At 35.3% G+C, this 23,121-nt stretch overlaps 3 protein-coding genes across 4 annotated transcripts; all 3 read right to left on the bottom strand.

The window, feature by feature from the left end:
• Positions 1–269: 269 nt before the first annotated feature.
• On the bottom strand, positions 270–2,122 carry LOC107633850 (Pentatricopeptide repeat (PPR) superfamily protein). The gene has a single exon (XM_088501651.1). It carries the CDS (start codon positions 1,950–1,952, stop codon positions 414–416), a length of 1,539 nt encoding a protein of 512 aa, XP_088357777.1. The 5' UTR covers positions 1,953–2,122; the 3' UTR covers positions 270–413.
• A 1,987-nt stretch (positions 2,123–4,109) lies between these two features.
• LOC107633858 (serine/threonine-protein kinase AtPK2/AtPK19) lies at positions 4,110–7,407 on the bottom strand. The gene is made up of 6 exons (XM_016337458.3): positions 6,666–7,407; positions 6,148–6,230; positions 5,947–6,067; positions 5,568–5,741; positions 4,959–5,066; positions 4,110–4,602 (listed from the first exon to the last, which is right to left on the bottom strand). The coding sequence occupies exons 1-6, from the start codon at positions 7,266–7,268 to the stop codon at positions 4,318–4,320; spliced, it is 1,374 nt and encodes a 457-aa protein (XP_016192944.1). The 5' UTR covers positions 7,269–7,407; the 3' UTR covers positions 4,110–4,317.
• Positions 7,408–8,077: 670 nt separating this feature from the next.
• MOS14 (ARM repeat superfamily protein) lies at positions 8,078–22,693 on the bottom strand. Of its 2 annotated transcripts, XM_088501650.1 has the most exons (27): positions 22,307–22,693; positions 21,845–21,922; positions 21,671–21,733; positions 21,459–21,506; positions 21,188–21,334; positions 20,786–20,917; positions 20,610–20,650; positions 19,990–20,081; positions 18,949–19,076; positions 16,302–16,377; positions 16,024–16,144; positions 15,839–15,938; positions 15,488–15,569; positions 14,602–14,684; positions 13,880–13,999; positions 13,011–13,062; positions 12,706–12,861; positions 11,885–12,008; positions 11,713–11,794; positions 11,546–11,634; positions 11,367–11,441; positions 11,175–11,229; positions 10,593–10,712; positions 10,046–10,138; positions 9,823–9,968; positions 8,853–9,030; positions 8,078–8,738 (listed from the first exon to the last, which is right to left on the bottom strand). In XM_088501650.1, exons 1-27 carry the CDS (start codon positions 22,427–22,429, stop codon positions 8,460–8,462), a joined length of 2,883 nt encoding a protein of 960 aa, XP_088357776.1. In that variant the 5' UTR covers positions 22,430–22,693; the 3' UTR covers positions 8,078–8,459. The 2 variants fall into 2 exon arrangements, with proteins under 2 accessions (XP_088357776.1, XP_088357775.1); XM_088501649.1 differs by having other exon boundaries at positions 11,546–11,794.
• Positions 22,694–23,121: the final 428 nt, after the last annotated feature.

The following is a 23,121-nucleotide window of genomic DNA, read 5'->3' on the forward strand; positions in this document are numbered from 1 at the left end:
ACATCAACTTATGACAATTACTTATAACTACTACGGTACTAGCCCATATTTCTTGGCTTTGGTCAGTACAAGGATGAATCATGACCAACCTTTAATGGATCAATTTGTTCTAAACTGAAGAAATTGTTATTCTTTATGTTAGTGATCGTTTAAAAATGAGTGTTCTAAACGAGTGTACAAGTATAGGGAGTATATATACAGGACGTCAGGACGAACACATTTTCCTTGCATGATCGGTTTGACGGGGAGATCCAAAATAGGACAAATAATTTGGCACCAAGTCTGCAGTAATTTATTTCATGAGTTGTACTAGTTGCCATGCTTGGAGACAATTTTCCCCCAATGTTCAAAGGTTAATTACCACATCTCTTTTACAAATAAAGGTAGACACCTATGTTATTACTATATATGATTTAGACGAAACTATAACCAGGAATTTTAAATGCAATTCTCTTGTCTATCATTTCCCTTAACCTCTCAGCATCATTAAATCTCCCAACACAAACAAAGATATTGGACATAAGAACATAATCCCCACCATGTCTTCTCTCCATCTCTAATATTTTTCTTGTTACCCTCTGACCAATTTCAACATTATTATGAACACTACAAGCACCCAAAAGTGTTCTCCAAATCACAACATTGGCTATATCAAGAGGCACTTGCAAGGCAACATTTTCTGCTTCCTCTAACCTCCCAGCCCTCCCTAACATATCTATCAGACATCCATAGTGCTTGATATCAGGCACAAGCTGAATATCATTCACCATTTTATTGAAAAACTTGAGCCCCTCCTCCACCAATCCACCATGGCTACAAGCATTCAAGACACACAAGAATGTCACACGGTTCGGCCTCAGCCCGGCTTTCTCCATCATTTCGAAACACTCCACAGCTTCCCTCCCCATCCCATTCATAGCAAAACTAGAGATAGCTGAAGTCCATGATACCAAATTCTTCCTATGCTCTGGTATCTCATTGAAGAATCTAATTGCAGTATCTATGCATCCACACTTTGCATACAGATCAATCAATGCATTACAAATGCGTGTATCAAATTCATTGAACCCTTTCTTTTCTACATAGCCATGAACTAATTGACAAATCTTAACATACCCTAAATTTGCAACTGCGGGAAAAATAGTCAAGAAAGTAGCTTCATTAGGTTCTATACCATGAACAACAACCATTTCCCTAAACAAAGACAAAGCCTTCGCAGGCTGATTCGAGCGAGTGTAGCCATCCATAACAAGGGTCCACGAGACCACACTCCGGTCTGGCATTTGATTAAACACTGAACAAGCAAGTTCAACCTCACCCCACATGACCAAACCGGTGATCAAAACATTCCAAGTGACAGTGTTTCTCTCAGGCATTTCCTCGAACACCTTGAAGGACTCAACCAAACGGCCAAAATTTGAGTACATCTGAAGGAGCCCAGTTTGCACATAGACATGAAACTGAAACCCCACCTTGAAAATAAGGGAATGGAGCTGAATCCCAAAGTGGGTACAGGTTGAGTTGGCACAAGCATGGCATAGGAATGCAAAAGTGAAGGTGTCAAGTAAAGGATATGTCAAGAAAGTAAGGGACTTTTGGGTGCATGCAAAGAAGTAAAGGGCTTGTTGGGGTAATGAGACAAGAGAATAAGAACGAATAATGTTATTGAAGAGTAGCAAAGAAGTGAGGTGGGTGTAAAAAAGAGGGAAGTGGAAGAGGCCAGAGGTGATGGTGTAAGAGTGAACTTGTTGGGTGGTTTTGTTGTGGTGGCGATGGGATGGTGGTTGTTTGAGAAGAATGGAGAGCAAGTGTTGTGGGTGCTTGGGTTGGGATGAATATGAACTGGTTTTGGAGTATGGGAAAGAATGGTGAATTTGGTGAGAGATGGTAGTAGTGATCGGAATGAATGGGAAATAAGCTGAAAGAGGGTGCCTCAACTTTAGGTGTATCATAGTATGTATGACACAATGACATGCAATGTGATCAACGTCGACATTTGTTATCACTCCTCTCGATTCTCACAAGCCACAAGGCAAGAATCTATATATCTTCCCTGCAACACACAGGAGAAGCAGAACAGAACCAACGCCAGCAATAGGAGAAGAACAACATTCGGAAGCAGAAAAGTAGGATGGTAAAACACAAGAATCTATATTTTAAAAAATTTGTACACATGAATTAATAAAGAGTAATGGTAGGAACCAAAAGGGTATTAGCCAAAAATCAGCCAAAATACTTTTGGTGAATCCAAAATTTCTATAAGTTAATAAATATCAGAATGTTTCTTTTTCATACTAAATAGATGTTCTTTTATATATTTTTCGAATTTTTTTGTATTGCAAAGGTGAATGTCTCTATTTCTTTAAAAATTTCATATTTTTTTAAAATTTTATAGATATTTAATTATTTTTACTAAAATATAATTAGATGTTTCTTTTGTTAAGTATTAGGATGTTTTTTTTCATATTAAATGAATGTTTTTTTATATTTCTGTAATTATGTAATTTGCAGTCTCTTTAATCATCAAAATGGCACCTAATAAGTAATATCCCAAAACGCAGAGAGCAACATCATGATGATAAATAATTTTTTTAAAATAATAAAATTTTATTGAAGATAAAAATATTTTATTAAAAATAATAAATGGAAAACAATGAGAATGGAAGGAAGAATGCAAGCAGCCAAGCAAAACCCAAGAAAGTACCCAAAAAAATAAAATGCACCAAAAAATAAACCCAAGAAAGTTCTCCAACCCTCTGCTCAATTCTCTGTACGACTGCACACCGTTTGATTGGCCTCAGCTCACAAACCCCAACTTTTCAACTGTTAATGGCCTTCCTTTGCTGACCACCCGCGGCGCCGCATGCTTCATGTCTTTCATCCGTAACCACGGCGGAGTCTTCCCTGTTCCTGTCGCTGTTGACGCCGGCTCCGAGGGGGAAGTCACGTGCGCTGATGCGTGAAAGCTCCGAGACCCGAACCCGAGTCCGAACATAAGGTTTACGAGCTTCCGATCTGGTAAAGACAGTTCCGACTGGAAGCGGAAGCGATCGAAGGAGTGGGTCGCGGTGGGGAGGCGGAAAGGGTCTGACGGTGAGAGAGAAGTTTGTGTGTGTGATTATTAGAGGTGGGTAGATTAATGTGAGAGAGAAGAGGAATGTTTTTATAGGTTTAGTTAATCAATTTTGAATTTTAAAAAAATTTAAAATTAATTATTAATATAAATTAATGTGATTTTGTTTAGTTTTTGGCTAGAAACTTTTTGATTCCATATACTTTTTTATTAATAAAATATATTTATTAAAGATAATTTAATATTTATAGTGACCAAATAATAATTAAAAATACTAAAAGTTATTGGTCCCAAGAGTTTCTATTATCCCAAATATAAGGCTTGTAAAATGGATCCTTACTCCTTAGCGTCAATGTTGGTCTTTTTTTTAAAAAAGTTTTTTAAATATGTGTAATTCTACCTGAGTTAAAAATACTACATTTTTTGAACACATACATAAAGAAATACTTTTAGCTTTCATAATTTATATCAGTAGTGACAAAAAAAAAAAATAAAACTCAGTCCTTTTAGAAGACAAGTATATTCTTTATCCACTACACCATAACACCAACTATTTCGGCAAGCAACAAGATTCTTTTCTGTTAAAAAAAAAACCCCTCTTTCATACTGCTAATCTCTTATTTGTGAGAAAGTTGTCTCAAAACGTGTGTTTCTTGATGCTTGACTTTGTTGTTTAAATAATGATTAGCATCCCATTGTCTTGTAAAACATGCAGCGATAGAAAAGGCAGTCCTTCGGAGAATGAATGTTTTTTTCCTCAATTGTTTAGTTAAGTGTAATTATTTAGTATTTACCATTTACATCTTCTCTCACTTTTTTTTTTTTTTTGTCAACTTTTAAAAAGTGTAAAATAAAATATCAGATTTATCGGAGAAAGAAAATTGGGAAAATCCATTCTCCAGCGGCGCCTAACTACGCAATAAACATGTTTTGTATTAGAAATGGATATCCTGATGTATGCTCCGTACCAGTCCCAGACTCGGAAAAGGGGTCAATTCAATTTGTTGTTTTATAGGGAGGTAAGGAAGAAGACTACTGTGCCATCTCATCCAGTAATTATTCTCTATATGTATGCTATTTGTCTTTGCATTCACAGAGAACCCTTGTTTACAATGATACAGCCTCAACTAAGAATCAGGGGAAGAATTGGGTTATAGTCACTAACGCTTTCCTGCTTTATTTTTTATACATCCATTCCATATAATACACATGCTCTCCGGTATGACCGCCTTCGGCAGTTCAGTCTATTTGGATGAAAGCCAAGGGTTTGGTGCGACATACGTGTAGCCATGGAAATGGTCACCGGCCGTGGGAGTGGAAGCTGGTGAGTCATCTGGAGGCATTGCCGTCCAGCATTGGTCAAAGTTAGCTGTACACTCTTTACCGGAGACATCTGGTTTGAACTTAGGTTTGAGTTCTCTCGCCTCCAATTTCTTCCAATTGATTGGTCGAAACCATTTGTGACTTTTGATCTGTTCATCTCCATTTGGCCCGTTGCCTAACCTTGTTGATGGATCCTTTTGCAGCAACTGTAACGAGTAAAAACATATGCAGTTTTTTAAGCATCCAAGATATCTCTCTCACTATATCTCTAATAAATAACATAATATCTCAGAGAACCAAGCTTTCCAGGTTCCTTGTGTTCTTTTAAAATTTTAAAGATACATAATAATTTTTTATGTCAAATAATGTTTTTAGTACCTTGAATTAGAAACCACATTTCTTAGGGTGCCTGTTTCAAAATAGATTTACATATTGCAAGGACAGTTGGGAACTTAAAAGACCTTAGTTCTGTAAGAACACTAACTAAACATCAAGGCAGTAAATTCAAAAACCTTTATCAAATAGTTTAAGGAATGAACACATTCTACTATTGTCTACTTACCCCTTTGAGCAAAGAATGAGCTTCTGTGGAAACCGTTGGTGGAAGTTTAACTTTCTCTTTAATAATCTTCTCCTGAAGCTTCTTTTTGTTCGTGTGTGTGAATGGTGCCTGCCAAATGAAAAGCTAAAAATCAGGAAAAATGAATGAAAACACTTTGTAGCACAGCAAAAGCATTCTGTAGAGTGCTGTGATTTGGCTGTATGAGCTACGAAAAGGGGAAGTCTAAGAGAACGTTCAAGAAAAAAAAAAAAAAAACAATATTCATCCACAATAAGGGCCATCTTGAGATAATGCAGTCAAGAGCTATGCTTTTGTTATTGACACACTCAATAGAAAACTAATTGGAGATTGACAACAAATAAACCCCCCAAAAAAGAAGAGCTTCAAACTTTGCATTACTAAATACTGTTGAACCATACTTGATTATAAAAGGTAGTAAATCCCTTTTGTAGATCACATGCATCAATCATTTAATTGTTTCCACAAAAGGTACCAAATGTGCATATTATTGCATACCATCATGTAATTGAATTATTCAACTATGACTCAAGCACACACAACCTATGCATAAGTACTGATAACGATGCAAGATGAGAAAGATGACATTACCTTCCCTGTTAGCATCTCATACAACAAAATACCAATGCTCCACCAATCTGCATCCTTATTATGGCCTTTGGCCAGTATGATTTCCGGAGCCATATATTCCATGGTCCCACACATAGAGTTGGATCTTCCTGATTCGTCAATCTCTTTCGACAATCCGAAATCAGTTAGCATCACCTATACGGACAAATGTCAAAGTTCAAGAACATATTGTACGTCACGCATTCAAAATAATATCATAGCAAAATCAAATTTGACTTGTCATCAATACAAATTCAGACAATACCATACAAGGTCAACTAGGAAATTTTAAATCAAGGAAATTTAACAATTTTTTAAACAAATCCCTAACAACAGTAAGTTTAAGAGCCATGATCATTACATGCCCATCACCATCCATAAGTATGTTCTCAGGTTTAAGATCCCGGTGCACGATGCCATTCTTGTGAAGATGTGAAACAGCAGATACTATCTCAGCAGTGTAAATCCTTGCCTGATCCTCACTACTCAAACATATCAAAGCCACAATTAAAAAATAAAAATAAAAGGTGCAGGATTTTCACAGTGATGGAGAACATTATACCTGAAGATGCCCTGTCGATAGAGATGAAAGAAGAGATGCCCTCCATTTATGAAGTCCAAAATCAAATACAACTTAGATTTAGTCTGCACATAAATTTCAATCAAACATAGCATTAAGGTTAAAACTGATCAATAAAGTATTTGATCTAGAAGATAGGATCAGATAAGAAAAGGAGAAAAAGAAAATAAAAACAGAATCCAAAAATTGTTCCACAGTATTCTACGTGTCCAAGGATTATAAGCAGAAAAGAAAGACTGGATGATTTCTTCACACAAGATATTATAAACTCCTTTAATTTTAATTTTCCATAAATGACACCATAATCCAAGAACAACAACTTGGGTGTTTCCAAAAGAAAGGATTTGATTAGAAACCAGTGTTAAAACACTTGTTTACACTGAATCAAAAGTGAATTCATCTGTATATACAAATCCATTATCAATTTCATAATTAGTTTTAAGTCCACTAGAAATTCATTAAATTTCAGACGCTGATAGTTTAGCAAAATAAATAAGAACCTGGAAAGAGTAGCGAAGTTGAACAATGAAAGGATGAACAACTTTAGTGAGAATATCCCTCTCAGCTTTCATGTAATCCACATGGTTCTTCTTGATGATGGTCTCCTTCCTCATCACCTTCATCGCAAACACACCATCTTCACAGCACTCTTCTTCGCTCTCTTTCTTTTGATGCTGCTGCTTCTTCTTCTTCCGTACAAGAAACACTTTCCCAAACGAACCCTGACCAACAACCCTCAAAATCTCGAAATCCGCAGGCCCAATTCGAGGGCTCACTTTCTCTTCTTCGATGACATTGAGAGGCACTTGTTCGGATTCTTCTCCCTCGCTCTGAGAGGAGAGTTCGTTGACGAAGGAGAGGATGGGGTTGGAGGGTGGGGCCACGCGAGGGGAGGGGCCCACAAAGGAGTGGGACCTGCTGTGAATCACGTGCGGACTCATTGCAGCTGAGGGTTCGTCGTGGTGGTGCCCGAATACATGGTTAAAGTCGAAATCCTGTTCATTGTTGGGAGGTGGTGATGATGAAGAACAAGGTATGGTGAGCTTGCTCAGGTTAGCTGCCATTAGAGAGTGCAGGCTTTTCTTCTGAGATGTCGACACCATTCTGTTAGTTTCCTTGTTATTCTTGTGGTGGTTGATTCATTGGGGCTTCATTTTATGGGGAAAGGAAAAACAAAGAGAGAGCTGGCAATTATTTTTTGATGCATGAATGAATTATGGGAAGTGGGGAAGAATGGACGGGGAACCGGAGGGACTCGTGTTCTTTTATTATGTTCATCATCATGACGCGCTTTTCATGTGTGTGAGAATCAATTGCCCTTGGGCACGGGTCACCCATAATTGATGACAAAAGGATTTTGTTACACTGACCACCGTTGAATGCTAGAGCCGGTCGGATTTTCTTTAGTTTATTTCATTCTGAATTATTACGTAATGTTGGTATATACATCCAAAGATTAAAAGCATATTTAAGCTTATTTGCAATCAAAGTCATTCACTCCGGAGAAGTGAGAACTGATTCAGGTCACATTCAACAAGTCTTTTTTCATAAAGGATAATGTGTAGAGAACTTTCAGGACCTAGAGGCCACCAGTCAAAGTTGCAGTAATCAGAGTCCCACACTATATCTTTGTTCTTTCTGCATTTCGATAGAATGTAGCGCAATACATATATTCTTGGCAATCACTGTAGCCAAATATAATTGAACTAATGATATACCACAAACAAGCTCAATTCTAAAACTATTTATTACTCATACTTTTTGTCTTTCCTTAAGCTCTTGAGCTTAACATTTCTAATCACAATAGTGAACAGTATATATCCAAGTCCAAGCAAGCATAAGACTGTTATGATTAAAGCAGCTGGCATATTAACATGTCAAACACATGCGGCCATTTTCCAGTTTTAAGAGCCCTAAAGTTTGCAACATCAACATTCATTTAAAATTGCAACAACTTTCATTGTCCACTATATTTCCCCACCTTTTTTTCCCTGTTTACATTTAACTTACAATTGTATGGCAAGTAACTCAGCCCCCAAAAATGAAACCCAGGACAATGACATCACTCACCAATCCCACATCTCCAGCATATAAGACACACCACCTAACATAATTTCTTCCAGCCAACACAACAGAATATGCAGGGGCAGGAATTCTCCTAAAAAACTGGAGAATGATAATTGATTAAAAGAGAGAAAAAAAATGAATATAACATAATACACAACAAGCTAGCCTAACCAACAGACAAGGCCTAACCAAAATGGCCCCCTCTATCACAGGCATTTACCAATAATCTATGATACAATCCCCAAATTCAACTCAAGGGGTCTCAAAGCTTCTTGAACTATTTCCTGAACTGCTCTATTTCGTCGGCAAACATCTGAGAATTCTTCAACAGGAACAATCAACCCATTAGTATCACCTCCAGATGCTGCATCAGAAAGGGCGGATAAGAATCTTGATCGCTCCACGTCAGTGATAGCTGTTGATGGAATCAACAACACACACTCTTTTGCCCATTGCAGTGCTCGTGACCCATATGCTCGCATTAATGCCAGTAATGTATAAGATACCTGAGACATTCAGAGAAAAATAGTTTGCAAGTCATCCTTCCATCAATTTCTTTTGGGTTAGTATATAATATATGAAAATTAGGAAGTTATGTCAACAATGACTTGAGAAATTACCACATCAACTCGAGATTTAGGAAGTGCTCCTGTTAATGAGGCAACCAAAATTCTGGTGATGCTGGCGCCTCGAGGAATAATTACACCATCTCGGATTGGGATAAATTGCTCCCCCAATGCAGAGTTTGCAAGATCAAAAATGTCGGCTAAGAAATGCAATATTGACTTGGAAGCCTCCCTACAAAGATGATGCCAAAGCATAAAGAATGATGCAATAAGCACTAGAAAATCGGTGCATGGTCTGAAATGAAATAATTGATGGTATTCTTTACTCCGCTTATACATACCATCGTATTCCTTTGGTAATTCTATATTTTATGATATGCAGAAAGAGATACTTATGTCAATAGTTATCCCTCGTCTTAACTTCATAAAAAGTAAGCAAAACAAATGCATTACATCAGAGATTCAATACATTGTCTTTATTACGAGTAAAAAATGTCCACACCTGCACTTAAGTAGGCAAGTAAGAAGTGAGACAGGTTTTCTTGTGTTTATCCAGTTGCTAATTCATTGCGGAATCTTTTGTTTCATAGTTCATAGAGTAGATTGGGTTGGTCTACCTATATTATTATAGACTTTTTCAATACGGTATTAAAGGATTTGATGGAAGTAAAGGGATCTTAATTTTGTCAAACTGTGGACTTGTTGAAATTGTGTGCCATCTTAGTTGTAGAGGAATGCTCAACTTTTTTTCAAGGTACGTCAGTTCAGAAGTGTGATAAAATATGGTTCTAGGCTTGTATCTGGTTCTCATACAATGGTCTTCTCCCATTTGCAGTTTCAAATATGCGCAGACATCAAGATGCCATCCTTAATTGGGGTTTTTTTTTTTCGAGTATTATTGATGAATTTATACAGACATAAATACCATTCAGAAGAACATTGGTTTAGCTTTCAAGGTTGTTTTGAGAGAGAGAGAGAGAGAGAGAGAGAGAGAGAGAGAGAGAGAGAGAGAGAGCGCCAATACCTGTGTTGTACCGTGATCCCAATCATAGAACAGTCAACTAATGAAGGAAGAACAGACGATGGAATAAATAGTTGAGGACAGTAGCGAATACACCTTGAAGCCAACAAAAAGCAATCATCTGCTATATCAGGCCGAGCTGTGAACTCCTGCAGCAAGAAATAATGATCCAGCTTGCCACACTACCAATTCATATGTTGCAAAGAATGTGTGACATGGATCATACCTGAATATTTGTGAGAAGCCGGGTGGTGTGCTGGAAGAGAGCCTCAATCAAATTCTTCAAGTAGTCAGCACAAGATGGATCTGAACCAAAAATCTGAAAAACCAATAAACAATCAAAATTATAGCGAATTAATTACCACTTAACATCAATTGTGTACAATCTATAGTCAACAATAGAATTGCGAGATGCATAACAGTCAACTTTTGTTTATAGAATATACGAAATTCAGTTAAGAAATGAGAACAGGCAATAAAATATTACAAATTTGCAATACTGAAACACACACACAACAAATTTAAACAGGCATAGAATGTTGCCATACTTCAAAATACTCAAAGTAGCCAACAAAAATTCAATGAAACTAAGGCAATCCCCTTTGCCTTCGCATACCAGATATCCCTTTGCCTTCGCATACCAGAGATGCTCCTCTAAAATCGAGAACCACTTCTAAAACCAAAGGTACCACTAGAGCTAAAATCGTGTATAACTTACGCAACATATTGTTACTAGAAACGGTGATAAAAATGGCAGGATAAGATAAAAATACCTTTATAACTTCACTGGAAAGATAAAGAAAGCATGGTTGGTGATGCTGCCTATATAGACTCTGAATCTCTTCCAGCATGGCACCAATGGTAACACCCATGAACCTTCCAGATGTTCTCACCTAGAAACATGTGATAGAATATTGCCACAGAGCATTCAATATTACAAACTAATCTTTTTCAACGTTGACAATGCATAGAACCAGAGTTGAGCATTTGTACAGGCTCTTTAGGAGGAAGAAACCACCTGGGAACTGGCATTAAATTTTAAATTTGTATCATTGACATGGCTGACAAACAGCCAACTAAAACATAGCTTACTACACAGAAGAAAAACAGCACATCACATTGTGTTGCAAACATGATGAAAAATTCCATGCATAAACTTGACAGATCACAGAATCAAAATTGGAGAGAGGGTTGATTCAGGCACACAAGACTAACATTAATAAGAGTGTTAAAATTAATTGCCTAATTCAATTGCACAATTCGATGGTAAAATTCACACCAGCTTATTATGGTGATGGTTGGTTGTTATTTTACATTTAAGGAATATAGCAAAGCTAATGGTTTAGCTTACTCACTGCATATTTACATGCTCTGCATAGAGATTCCATTGTTCTCATGTCCCATGCACGACTGGCAATATTGTCATAAAAATTGTCTCAGACAAAGCAAGCATCAAAAAGTAAAATAACAGATGAATGAATAAACAAACAAACAAACAAACAAACTTAAGAAAAATATGGAAATCAGAAGAAATTTGGGTTACTTACAGATCAAAAATAGCTTTGAAAATAGGCCAGAGCCGTTGAATAGCATCTGCCACAACTTCAGGATGGTTTACATACCTACAAGCAGAAAGTGTTCACAACTGTGAAAAAAATTGTTTAAGACAACACAAGGCTGGGCCTGACATGGGGGCGTGTAGGCATAATATAAATTTGGAACACACCTGAAGATGTAAGCAAATCTATCAATGTGAATTGTTAACTGCCGAGAAGGTCTTTTGCTTAAGATCTCTGGACCTTGATTGATGGCTTCCTGATATAGCAAAATGTAGAAAGTGTAATTATTAAGGAAAAATGTATGACAAAAACATCCCTGTACACCAATACCAACCTGTAAAGGAGATATAATTGGTATGCATAATGCCTCAAGAGCTCTCTTCGCATCATCTGGAGGAAGTTCAGTAACAACCACACTGCATGGGAATTAAGATCAAACCACATCAGTCGAGATAGAATCAATCACCAAAAATACTATCCCTATATATTTCAAGGATCCTGGATACCTTAAGGCCTCAACTAGATGCAACGAGTCCTCAGCAGGGACTTTGAAACTATCTTCCCCATTCACAGTCCTATTGTAGATATGGAACAGACCCTCTAAGCATCCACAAAGCTTTTTCCGGCAGTCTAAAACATAACCAAATCATTTGACTCGTGCTTAACATACCGAATAATGAAAAAAATTTCAATCACAAACTCTAAATACTAACGTGAAATCTGAAGTAAAAAAATAATAATAATTATTGTCTTCATCTTAATTTTAATACTCTTCAATCTCAATTAATAGGTTCCAGAAAAAGTAATGGAAATTAACTTTTGCAGATACAATAAAAAAAAGATATTAATAACAAAACTTATTCAATCACTTGCAGATTACAAGCTGTGGACCAAATATATCCTAACACTCAAATCTAATCCAGAATCAAGTAATATTTGAATAAATATATCCTTGATTAGCTATTATCCTCAATCAATATCCTCTTTTAAAAATTCTCCATAAGCTATTTTTGCATCTTTTTTTTTATAAAAGGAAAAGTAGATCCCTGTAATGCTTTCTTCAAACACAATCTAAGCATAAATAAGTTGTATTCCCTAATAAAAGCACCAGAAAGTTTTGACGACGTATGAAAATGATAGAATCAAACACTCCAGACAAAATGCTAGTGCTAAACTTAGTTAGGAGCACAAAAATTGAATTGATATCTGTAATAGTCTTCACTCTTCATCATGTTGGCACCAACTGTTGCAACTCACAAAATCAATTCTTTAACTTTCCAACAAGCATACAAAAAGTGAATGAATATACTCAAACAGTAAACTTTACCATCACAGATGTGCCTGAATGCCAAAGCAGCAGCAGCTGCACATTCCTCGGATGTACCCATTCCCTTCATTAAGATATCCAAAACTGAAGGCAGTATGGACACTCCACATGATGCAGAATCAAGCCATTTTGAATAAGCTCCAATTGTTAAGCACACTAAAATTATGGAACAAGCAGATAAACAGCAATTTAATTAGTAAATTTGGTATTGAAATTTAAAAGGAAAAGCTACATTATTAATTACACATACAGGGCAATGGGCCAGGAACTAAATAAACTTTGAGAGAGGATAATAGGCACATTACCAGTCTGTAGTAACTGGGGTTGAAGCGGAAGTTTCGGAAGCAGAGCCATGATCTGCATGAAATGTGAATATAAATAATAGAATCCATAAGCTAGCAATAGAACAAGTTTAGAGAGAGACAGCGTGCAGTTAACATAGTGCATGTAAAACTATGTAACATGCTAGAGAGTTGGTGTTTTGAGTAGAAGTTTTGGCTGCTAAACCTTACATGGATTGTCAAAATTAAAAGTTATTTACAAATCATTAATGTTTAAATTAATGATCTGTTGATGATTAATGTTTAAATTTTCTCCATTACTGTTCGTTGTCATATTATATAAACTTATTGCTTAAGGTAGTATTTGGATTGTGTATTAGACAGAGACAATGGAGTCAAAGACACAGAAAATGTCACTGTTGTTTGTTGGTAGTAACAAAAGACAAGGCAAAAGAGGGGGGGGGGGGGGGGGAAAGGAGGGAGGAGGGGGTGGGGGGTGGGGGGACTAAGTTCTATCTCCACTGTCCCCTTATTTTGGGTAGCACAGTAAACACAGGAACCTGGTACAAAAAGTTTTAGCATATTTGTAATTGTACTTCTGTTGCAGGGAAATGAACCAATCACAGCTTAAGGGGATTCATTTTAAAGCACAATAAGTTGTATCACATCTTACTATCAATCTCCATATCCAAAAGAGAGCAAAAATAAAATAAGACATGCTCAGAATTTCATCCACATCAGTTCAGAGATGTAATGAAAATGAAGGATTTTGTGACTGATGTTAAATATCAAGTATCAATTGAAATAATTAAAACTAAGATGTTAAATCATGTAGCCATATTTGGGCAAGATTAATATAACCACCATTACAAATTTTTAAGGAGTAACAATACCTGAGGCATTACTTCTGCTTCAACAACTGACACATAATTTGATATAGCCCGAATACAAAATAAGGCAGCCTCTGCTGGACGCCAATCCTTGTGTTCATTATTACCATGGCCAGATACAGCCTAAATTTTTGAGATTGGGTGCAGAAAAAGGGGTTAGGAAGTCATTCACATTGTTTAGGCAAAAGCAATTTATATAATGAAGAGGAATACAGACAGGATCTACAATTTAAAGGATAATATTTAACCAAAGGCAAAGGAAAAGGAAAAGAGAAGTCAAGATCAAGCGAATAATGAAATTTATGTATTACATAGAAATTATGGTAGTGTTTTGGTGGAGAGACAGAGACTAAGAGACAGAGATTGAAATAAATCTTAGTATTCTGTTTGGTGCAAAGTGGGAGACAAAAATTGGAATAAATTAATTGAAATGAAGGTATTTTAGGTATAAAATGTTATTAAAGTTTCAGTATCCATCTTTAAAAATTTTAGTCCCATGTGTCCCTACTTTTTGGAAATACTGAAATACTGAAATTTTGGGGACAGAGACAAAAATTTTAGTACTAGTCTCTAAACCAACAAACATGATACTGAGTCTCAGTCTCCCAGTCTCTGTCTTAGTACCTCAACAAACGCTACCTATGAGCTCAATCTCTCACAATAAGAAGTTCCACTAATCAATATAGACAACGCATCTTCAATTCATCCACATATACAATACACACCTCAAGGAGTTTCATATATAGAATTCTTAGAGTAGCATCACCACCAAGAACTGATGCCGCATCCGTTAATACATCCGCAACAGCTGAAACAACAATTTATAGTTAGCCTTTATAGATACCATGTATTTCTGGTTAAGGCCTTAAAGCCTCCACACACAATGTAAGCAACAAATTTAAGCATTAGTGGTAATTTTTTTATTGAATAAATTTGACAAACATTTGCAGTGAGCACCTGGTACATATCCATGAAAACATAACTTCCATCTGCTAATATATGGTCAAAATACTATCTATTATTACATACCATATTGGACTGTCACTTATCAACCAGCAGTTCAATGCCCGAGTGTGCACTAATTTTCTCTTTCCAAAAGAAAGAATGAAAAATCCATATATAACAGAGCACCAGAGGCTACTACTGCACTGTCATATTTATAGAATATGCAATTCGAAACCACAAACTATTGACGCCTACAACGTGAAACAATTCAGCAATACTAATGAAAAACTATGGCTCTATAACTTAAGTCTACAAGAACAAGAAATTCCATAACTTGCCTTTAGTACACTGAATTATCAATTATCTATTATCTATTACAAATATAATGGGGAATTGAGAATTCCCCCATTTGGTGTCCAATTCTTAGGTTCCAAAATTGTGTCAATTATGGACATTTTTGATACAAAGCTTTTTCTTTAATAACTTTCAGGAAGTTAAGGCAGGCACTAAGTGCATACACATTATTAGCAGTAATAGTGAGGATACTAGTAATCATGATGAAATAATATTAGTATTCAGTACTCTTATTAGAAGGAATTCAATGAAATAATACATGAGACATAAAAGAGGATGACAAACAAATGCAAGACAACAATACCATATTACCATATTTTGTCTGCTTAAATTCCTTAAGGTCCTCATATGATAGGTCTTGATAATCTTCAGGATACTGAACTCGAAAGCTAACCTGTAAAACATCCATGAAAAAGGTAGTAACATGAAACATTTAAGAACTACAGAAACTATTATCTAGAAATAAGAAGTGCAATGTCTCATTTAATCAAACATAATATTATGTATATAATGCTACAACACTGAGAACAACTTAATATTACTACAATACAGGTTGTATATATATTTACCAGATATACAAAAAATAATTTCAAGGTACCACACATAATTTCTTGATGCTGTGCGTAAGATTTTGAAGCCTAGTTTCTAGCCTGGAAGACTTACCAGGGATACAAGTGACTCATATGCAGGACGGAAAACCAGTAGCCTCCTATTTCTCTCAGCTTCAATTGATGCTTCATTAACGTATTGAATGTTGGACTCCCTGCCAGACAATGTGTTGATTTTATTTAAGTGTGATCAAGGAAAAGAGCAAGTATACTAAGTATATTTTCAAGGGAGAAAAGCACCTTCTAGTCAAATTCAACTGAAGACTGTGCCAAAAGTTAAAAGTCATTGAAGCTATATCATATTCTGGATGTGATGCAACTTCTAACAATGCATGCACTATCAACATTGATTCATTTGGCCCTGGAAAATTAATTCATCACAACTTAGATCACTTAACATCACCAAGAACCACGACTCCACGAGTAACTTGTCAATGGTCCAGAGAGATTCAAGCTACACGAGAAAGCACAAATGATTCTCAGACAGAAACCAATAAAAAATTATCTTGTAAACATACCAGTTGCAATCAGTTCCACATATGAATCACCCATATCTGCAAATAACCTAGCAATTGCCTTTACATCTTCCTCATCCTAAAGGCAGATAAAAGGATCATGAAGTAGACCAAAAGTAATATAGGAAAGCAAGCAGTTGCCTTTTAACTATTAGTGTTGGTAACATATAATGGATTAAACATATTTACGACCACTTACAATGGGAAAGAATACTAACCATTTTCTATTCCTATGGCCATTCACTTTGTAACTGAATTACTCACAGGAGTTTTGGATGAAAGTTATCTAAATGAATACTAATATGATGGTAATTTCTTTAAGAAAAACTTGCAAGACAATCAAACTTTTCTGCGACTAAACAACTCATCAAGTTGTACATCACAAGTGTTCATAGTCATACTAACCCCAGCGATGTACAAACAAAGAAATAACAAGATCTCTTTGATTGTTTGGGGAATTGATACCAACAACATGCTCCAGAAGTGAAGGCCCCTTATTTGCTTTGTCCCCCTAATACACGTATAATGTGCAGTTTAAATTCCCAATCTGGGACTCGTATCTTATGCATTATCCGATAGCAAGATCTCATCGGATCGGTCTTTTTGGTATCTTCGGGGAATCTTGGGTGTACCATCGAGTTGCGTCAGTTGCCACTCACTAAGTTTGAATGTTTGGACTCATGTCAAAATGCAGAGATTCTATACTCTATAGCAATCATTTACAGTGATTTGGTGCATTTTGTAGGAAAAAGTTCTAGGGTTTAATGATTCATTTTCCAACATTGATTTTGTTTGGAGAAGGATCACATATTTGGCATCCCTATGCTGCTCAGCGCCTCAGCTGATGGTCTGCTTAATCGTATTCCTATAGCAGATATTCAAAAGAATTGGCATGTGCTATTACACAATCTACTTAGGTCTTCACCATATCTTCTGTATAATTATTACCCATCTTCCTTTGTACATTCCCTTTTCTTCAACATAGTTTTTGTGTAAATTGTTTTAAAAAATAAAAGAAATGAAAAAGAGAAAGAAATAATATGCCTATTCACCTATCAGCAAAAATGATAGGGCATGCAAAATTCATTTTTGTTTGACCACTTCCTTTGAAACCCTTAAGCCTAAACCAGGAGAGAGAGAGAGAGAGAGAGAGAGAGAGAGATTGGACATTGGAATTCAAACAATTAAGCTAACTTCTAAATATTAATATTTGCACCAGTGAGATTTAGTGACATTGGAATTCAAACATGTGAGCAAGTGCTTGTAATATAATGTATCAGATTAAATTCGGATTGACATTATCAAATATCAATACAAGATAATGGAAAAATATTTAACAGAGAAGAAAGGACCCAAGAGCATGTTGCATTCACTACTTAATGTGTTTGGATTAAAATTTACAAACGGAAGGTTACATCAAATTGATTTTTCAAACTTGAATTGGATGAAAATAAGTTAGTATTAAGTATTAACATGATTTATGTTTAGTAACTTTTATACGAAAATGAATTATAATAAAATAAATATTGTTTGAATTACATTATTAAAAATCACTTTTAGATGAAGAATTACTGAAAAGGACATAAATTTGAATAACCTTTATATATTATCTTATCATTTTATTTTATATATTTGAATAAATAATTTTTATTAATCAATTTTATTAGAAAAAGTAATATTTAATTATTAAATTAAAAATAACATAAAAAATTACAAAAATATACTGTATATTAAAAAATAGAAAATAATATACAAATAAATCAATAGTTTAAGATGTTAATGTAAATGATTATTAAATTAAATTATAAAACACTAATAAAGTACATAAAAGATAATATAATACATTATACAAAATCAGTACATAAGGACACTATTATTTCTATTACAAAAAAATATAAAATTTAGATACATAAATAAGAATATTTCATCAAATATATTAACTGTCCAAGCGTGTTGCATTTTTTCAGTACTCTTTTTTAGTATTTTATTTTCACACACTATTCTTTTTCTAGTACTCTCAGTGCTTTTTTAGTGTGCTATAATTTTTCACTAATGATTTTATTATTACTTATTAGTTTTTGTTTAATTTGTTAAAAAAGATAACAATAATAAACATAATAAAAAAGCTAATAAACGGTAAATAATAAAAAAAAGAGGACTCATATGAACAGAAACAATAAGAACTCTATAAAAAAAAATAACATGCATGAAAGGTAGGGTTGGTAGAAAGGAAATAAATTCTCCCAATTAATGGTACAACGCTATCAAGTGAACACAGAAGCTATAAAGCTTTTTGCTTCACGTAAATGCGGGTTAGAGTACAGAAAAACATGCGTTCAGAAGGAAAAAAAACAGTGGACAAACAAGAAATTGAAGCGCTCAAGGAACTTGAACATATTTTTTATATTTCAAACACCAAACCAAATACACCCTTAGTATTCTAGTAGGTCTAAAAACTGTAGCTACTAAACTAAATAAACAGAATAAGCGCCACCAGGTGTAGAAGAATACAACTATAAGCAAATAGATTGAACTAGATCACCAATAAAAGATGAAAAACATAATGAGATACTTAGGAATATGATTATAAACAAACAAAGAATCGGTTATGGCCCAAAGCAAACAAAATTGAGAACTCAGAATTGTTTACCTTTGTTGAATCACTAAGCTGTGTTTTAAGATTCATTACTTTAGGTACAATTACTTGAATTAAGGGCATATTTGCAGAAACGCCATCAACACCTCCTGCTGCTGTGTAGTGTATTAACTCAGAAATCACTGTAATAAGTAAAAAGTGAATATTATTAAACTGAAGTTACTGGGTAAAAGTAAAGAATGAAATATGTCAAACTAACATGACTTTCGCAAACAGAGAATCCAATTCAACAGTCACTTAGATACGTTATGATAAAAAACATAATTGTGATTTATAAATATAGATATTTTGGTGTGTGTGTGTGTTTGGGGGGGGGGGGGGGTAGGGGGGAAGTTGACAATAGCAACAGCAATTTGGCTACTTGTGTACAGATTTTCTCAAGTGATTAAATCTTTCTTAAAATAAAAAAAAAATAAACAAATAATTTTCGAAAGTTAAAAGGGGAGGGGGGGGGACGCTTAATTTAAGGAGGAGAATGGAGTAAAACATCAAAAAATAACAATAGATCTGGCAGGAGCAAAAGGTCAATATTTTTCATATTTCCAACACAAACATGAGCTATTTCAAAGCTTAACTATCAAGACTATAGGTCCCACAAAGAAAAACTCCAAACTACCAATAAACCTAGACCTCAACCTTAAAGAACATAAAGGCTGAATGAGAAGGCAAAGCTAGCAGCCTCTAAGTCAAATGCATTACATTTTTTGGGTAACTAAAATGCATTGAGTATTAATTATAAAGTTCAATTATTTTATACTAATTGTATCTTAGAGAGTACCTTAAATGATATCTTACGAGTGATTTCTATACTTCCTTATATTTCATGATTTAGTTGTTATTCAAGAATCTAGGACTTGATGCTTTTTCTTCTGTGACAAAATATATCAAATAAAATGAATATCAAACTTCATACTATTCATTAGCTTATTTTATCATATCTTCCTTCCTACATTTCATTGCTCAACCAACAAAAAGCATATGAATATTTACAAAAAATAGAAAATTATTAGTATTTTCCCATGCTATCATACATACCATTTACAGATGCCTCAGAAAGAAACTCAGAATTCAAGCTTGATAATGCTGTAAGAACTAATGGATGAGTACTGAGAACAGATCCGGGAATCCTGAAACGAACAAAAATTTAAAGAGAAATAGTAAAGCCAATGGAAAAAGAAACAAATAAACCAAGATAATAAAGTTGTAATATTCAAATTAAATACATATCTCCCCATATTCTTCATTAACTTTATAAACCCTTCCTGAAATTATACAGCATTTGTGGAATGCATCTATGCTTTCCATCAGTTTCACTTGACAAGTCTGTTTCCTATAAGTTGAGATACTCATTCCATTCAACATTCTTTTGTTTAAAAGCCAACTGTCAATTATATATGTGTGATTTTAAAATACCCAAATATATACATATAGTTGAGAGCACTATAGATCACCCAAAAAAAATTTAACTAAATACTTGACAGTAAAGCACACTCATCTGACAAGCTTCCTCCAATATGCTACACAATTCAGATGATTCATTTATACAAAACAGTTCTTGAATAATTAATCTTGATCAGAATAATATATTAATACATTCAATAAAAACAACTTAGCCGAACACTCCAATATGCAAAGAGGTAGGAAAAAATTAGTACCCATGCTTTAGGCGAAGCCACGAAGCAAACGCTTCAAGAACCTGAATGATAACCAAGAAAAAAAAATCACCATTGGAGAATTCATCAATAAAACTGAGTTTAAAATACCTCAGTCATGCCAACCACTTAGGGCCACACACACACACACACAGAGAATACAGGAACTCATTGCCCACCTGCTCTTTAAGCTCAGAAATAGCCAAACAAGCTGTCAAAATATTTAGAGCAATCTCCATTTGAGAAGTAAGCTCTTTTTCAAATTGACGACGCCTTTCAGGCCGAGCTGCTATCTTATAGTTTAATACTTCCTGTTTATAAAGACAAAATACATTAAAGGTATGCATGCAGAACAACCAAAGAAACTGTTAATCAACTTGCAATAATTAAAAGACTTTATCACAACCATTTATATAAGAATCTACGAGCTGCATGACATTACTTGTCGAATAAAATACTATCCGACAAGGCAGCAACTTTGAAAATTATAACAACTTGTCACTTAGTAACTCAAACCTTAGGCATTTGTCTCATTAATAAAATGAAGAGATGACACATAATCACACATATCATATTATGACCTCTGGCAAAACTGTTAGTAACTCCAAGAATCCTGGTATATATTCCGGATGAGAATCCATCTCGTCCCTAAGCCATTTCACTATACCACCATCTCCCCAATCTTCAGCAGGCACATGCACAGCCAATGCAGCCACAGCAATGCTAATCTACACATTAAAAAGATTTGAAGAATACATTTGGTTACCCTAAACTTCCATTTAAACATATTCAAATGATAATAAAAATAACTGTAAGAAAAGATAGAACGGTGCAAAGGACTTCTAGATGAACCTGAGTTCTGACTTTTGGATGACCCTTGTGGAACTTTTTTAGCAAGTTCTGTGTTCAAAACAACAATGAAAATAAAGCCTTAGCAAATTCATTACTTATTGTACATACTACCGCATCTGAATGGTCATAGCTGACAGACATCAATAATTCCCAACAAGCCAGCAGACACTCTCGGATCACCTCAAAATATTACAAGATGGATAGTCACTCACATTTAATGAATCACGCAATGGCCGGAAAGCTGTGGAAGGTAGCTCCTCAAAGTCTCGTTGCACCTTGATCATACAAAATTAAACACTCAAAATCAACAAGAAAAAAGCTTAAGGGCAAGCATTTTGTAGTTGTGCGTGACTACATAAAACAATAAGTACAATAACAGTGCTTACCTTGCTTCTCAAGGTCTGAGAACAAAATATCAAGGTTTCCAGATTGCTACTGGAATCATGTAGCAAATTATCAGCCACCTGCAGAATTCAAAATCATCGACAAATTATCAAACACAGTACCAAAATTTCATTTCGGCACTGAAGTAACTACTGGGCTCAGAATTCACAACCGAAAAACCTTAAATCCACTCAAAACACAAGAGGTTCACAAATAGAAACGTTGCACATAACTTCCAGCTCAGCTCGAGCTCCAGAATCAACAAAAAGCATCAAATCAAACACGATACAGCTCATAACCGATAATGAAGAAACCTCCCTATCACTCACTCCAAGATCAAATCGGAAAATGAACGCCAACATATAATAATAATAATAATAATAATAATAATAATAATAATAATACATTTAAGAAACCAAAGAGAAACGAATCGAGATAGCGGAGAAAGGGATTCAACAGAGGACCTGCCACGCATCGAGAGTTCGCTGGAAATCCTGAAGGTAGCGATCGGCTTGCATGCGAACCGCATCATCGGGGTGATGGTACAGTGCATTTAGGGCTTCCTTCACAGTGTTCTGAAGGTCCATGCTCCAATTCAATCCGAATCGTATCGAACCGAATCGTAGCACCGATTAGGGAAAGACGAAACCGAAGCTCAATCTCGCTGTGGATTTATCAATTTTCCGCTTCTTCTTCTTCTTTCGTCTTTAGGGGCACACTGCGGGTTTTTGAAATGAAGTGTGTTTTGTTCTGTGTGTTGTTTGTTGATAAAGCGACGAAAGGGGTTTTTGGCGCCCGGTGAGGGGGAAGGGTTTGATAAAACTTTGGATCAGCGACTCTTATGAGAGAGCGATTCTCGGCCGTTGGATTCTTTGACGATTTATTAACTTTGGCTGCGTAGCGCTTACGGTGTGTACCTGCTCTATTAGAGGAAGAGTTGTAGGCAATAGGGTGCCGTTGGATATGGACACGTGGTAGACGATTGAGATGGTTGGAATAGTGGGTCCCTATTACAGACCGTCAATGCGTGATTCCCCGTTGGACGATGACGCCCGACCTGCAGTTTTATTATTATTTAAAAAAAAAAAAAAAGAAAGAAAAAAAGAGGGTTAGATTATAATTAGACAATAGTGGGACAGATTTTGAAACATAATATAGAAGAGAAATACAGTCATACAGAAGTACATGTTCATAACTCGTAAGTATACTTGGTCTGGGGTTTAGGGTTGACCGAACCACCTTTTTTTTTTTTGTTGCTATTTGGGAATGAAAAAGTTGA

This window comes from Arachis ipaensis, chromosome B1 (genome assembly GCF_059453495.1).
Source record: "Arachis ipaensis isolate K30076 ecotype BB chromosome B1, ASM5945349v1, whole genome shotgun sequence".
Classification (NCBI taxonomy): Eukaryota; Viridiplantae; Streptophyta; class Magnoliopsida; order Fabales; family Fabaceae; genus Arachis; species Arachis ipaensis.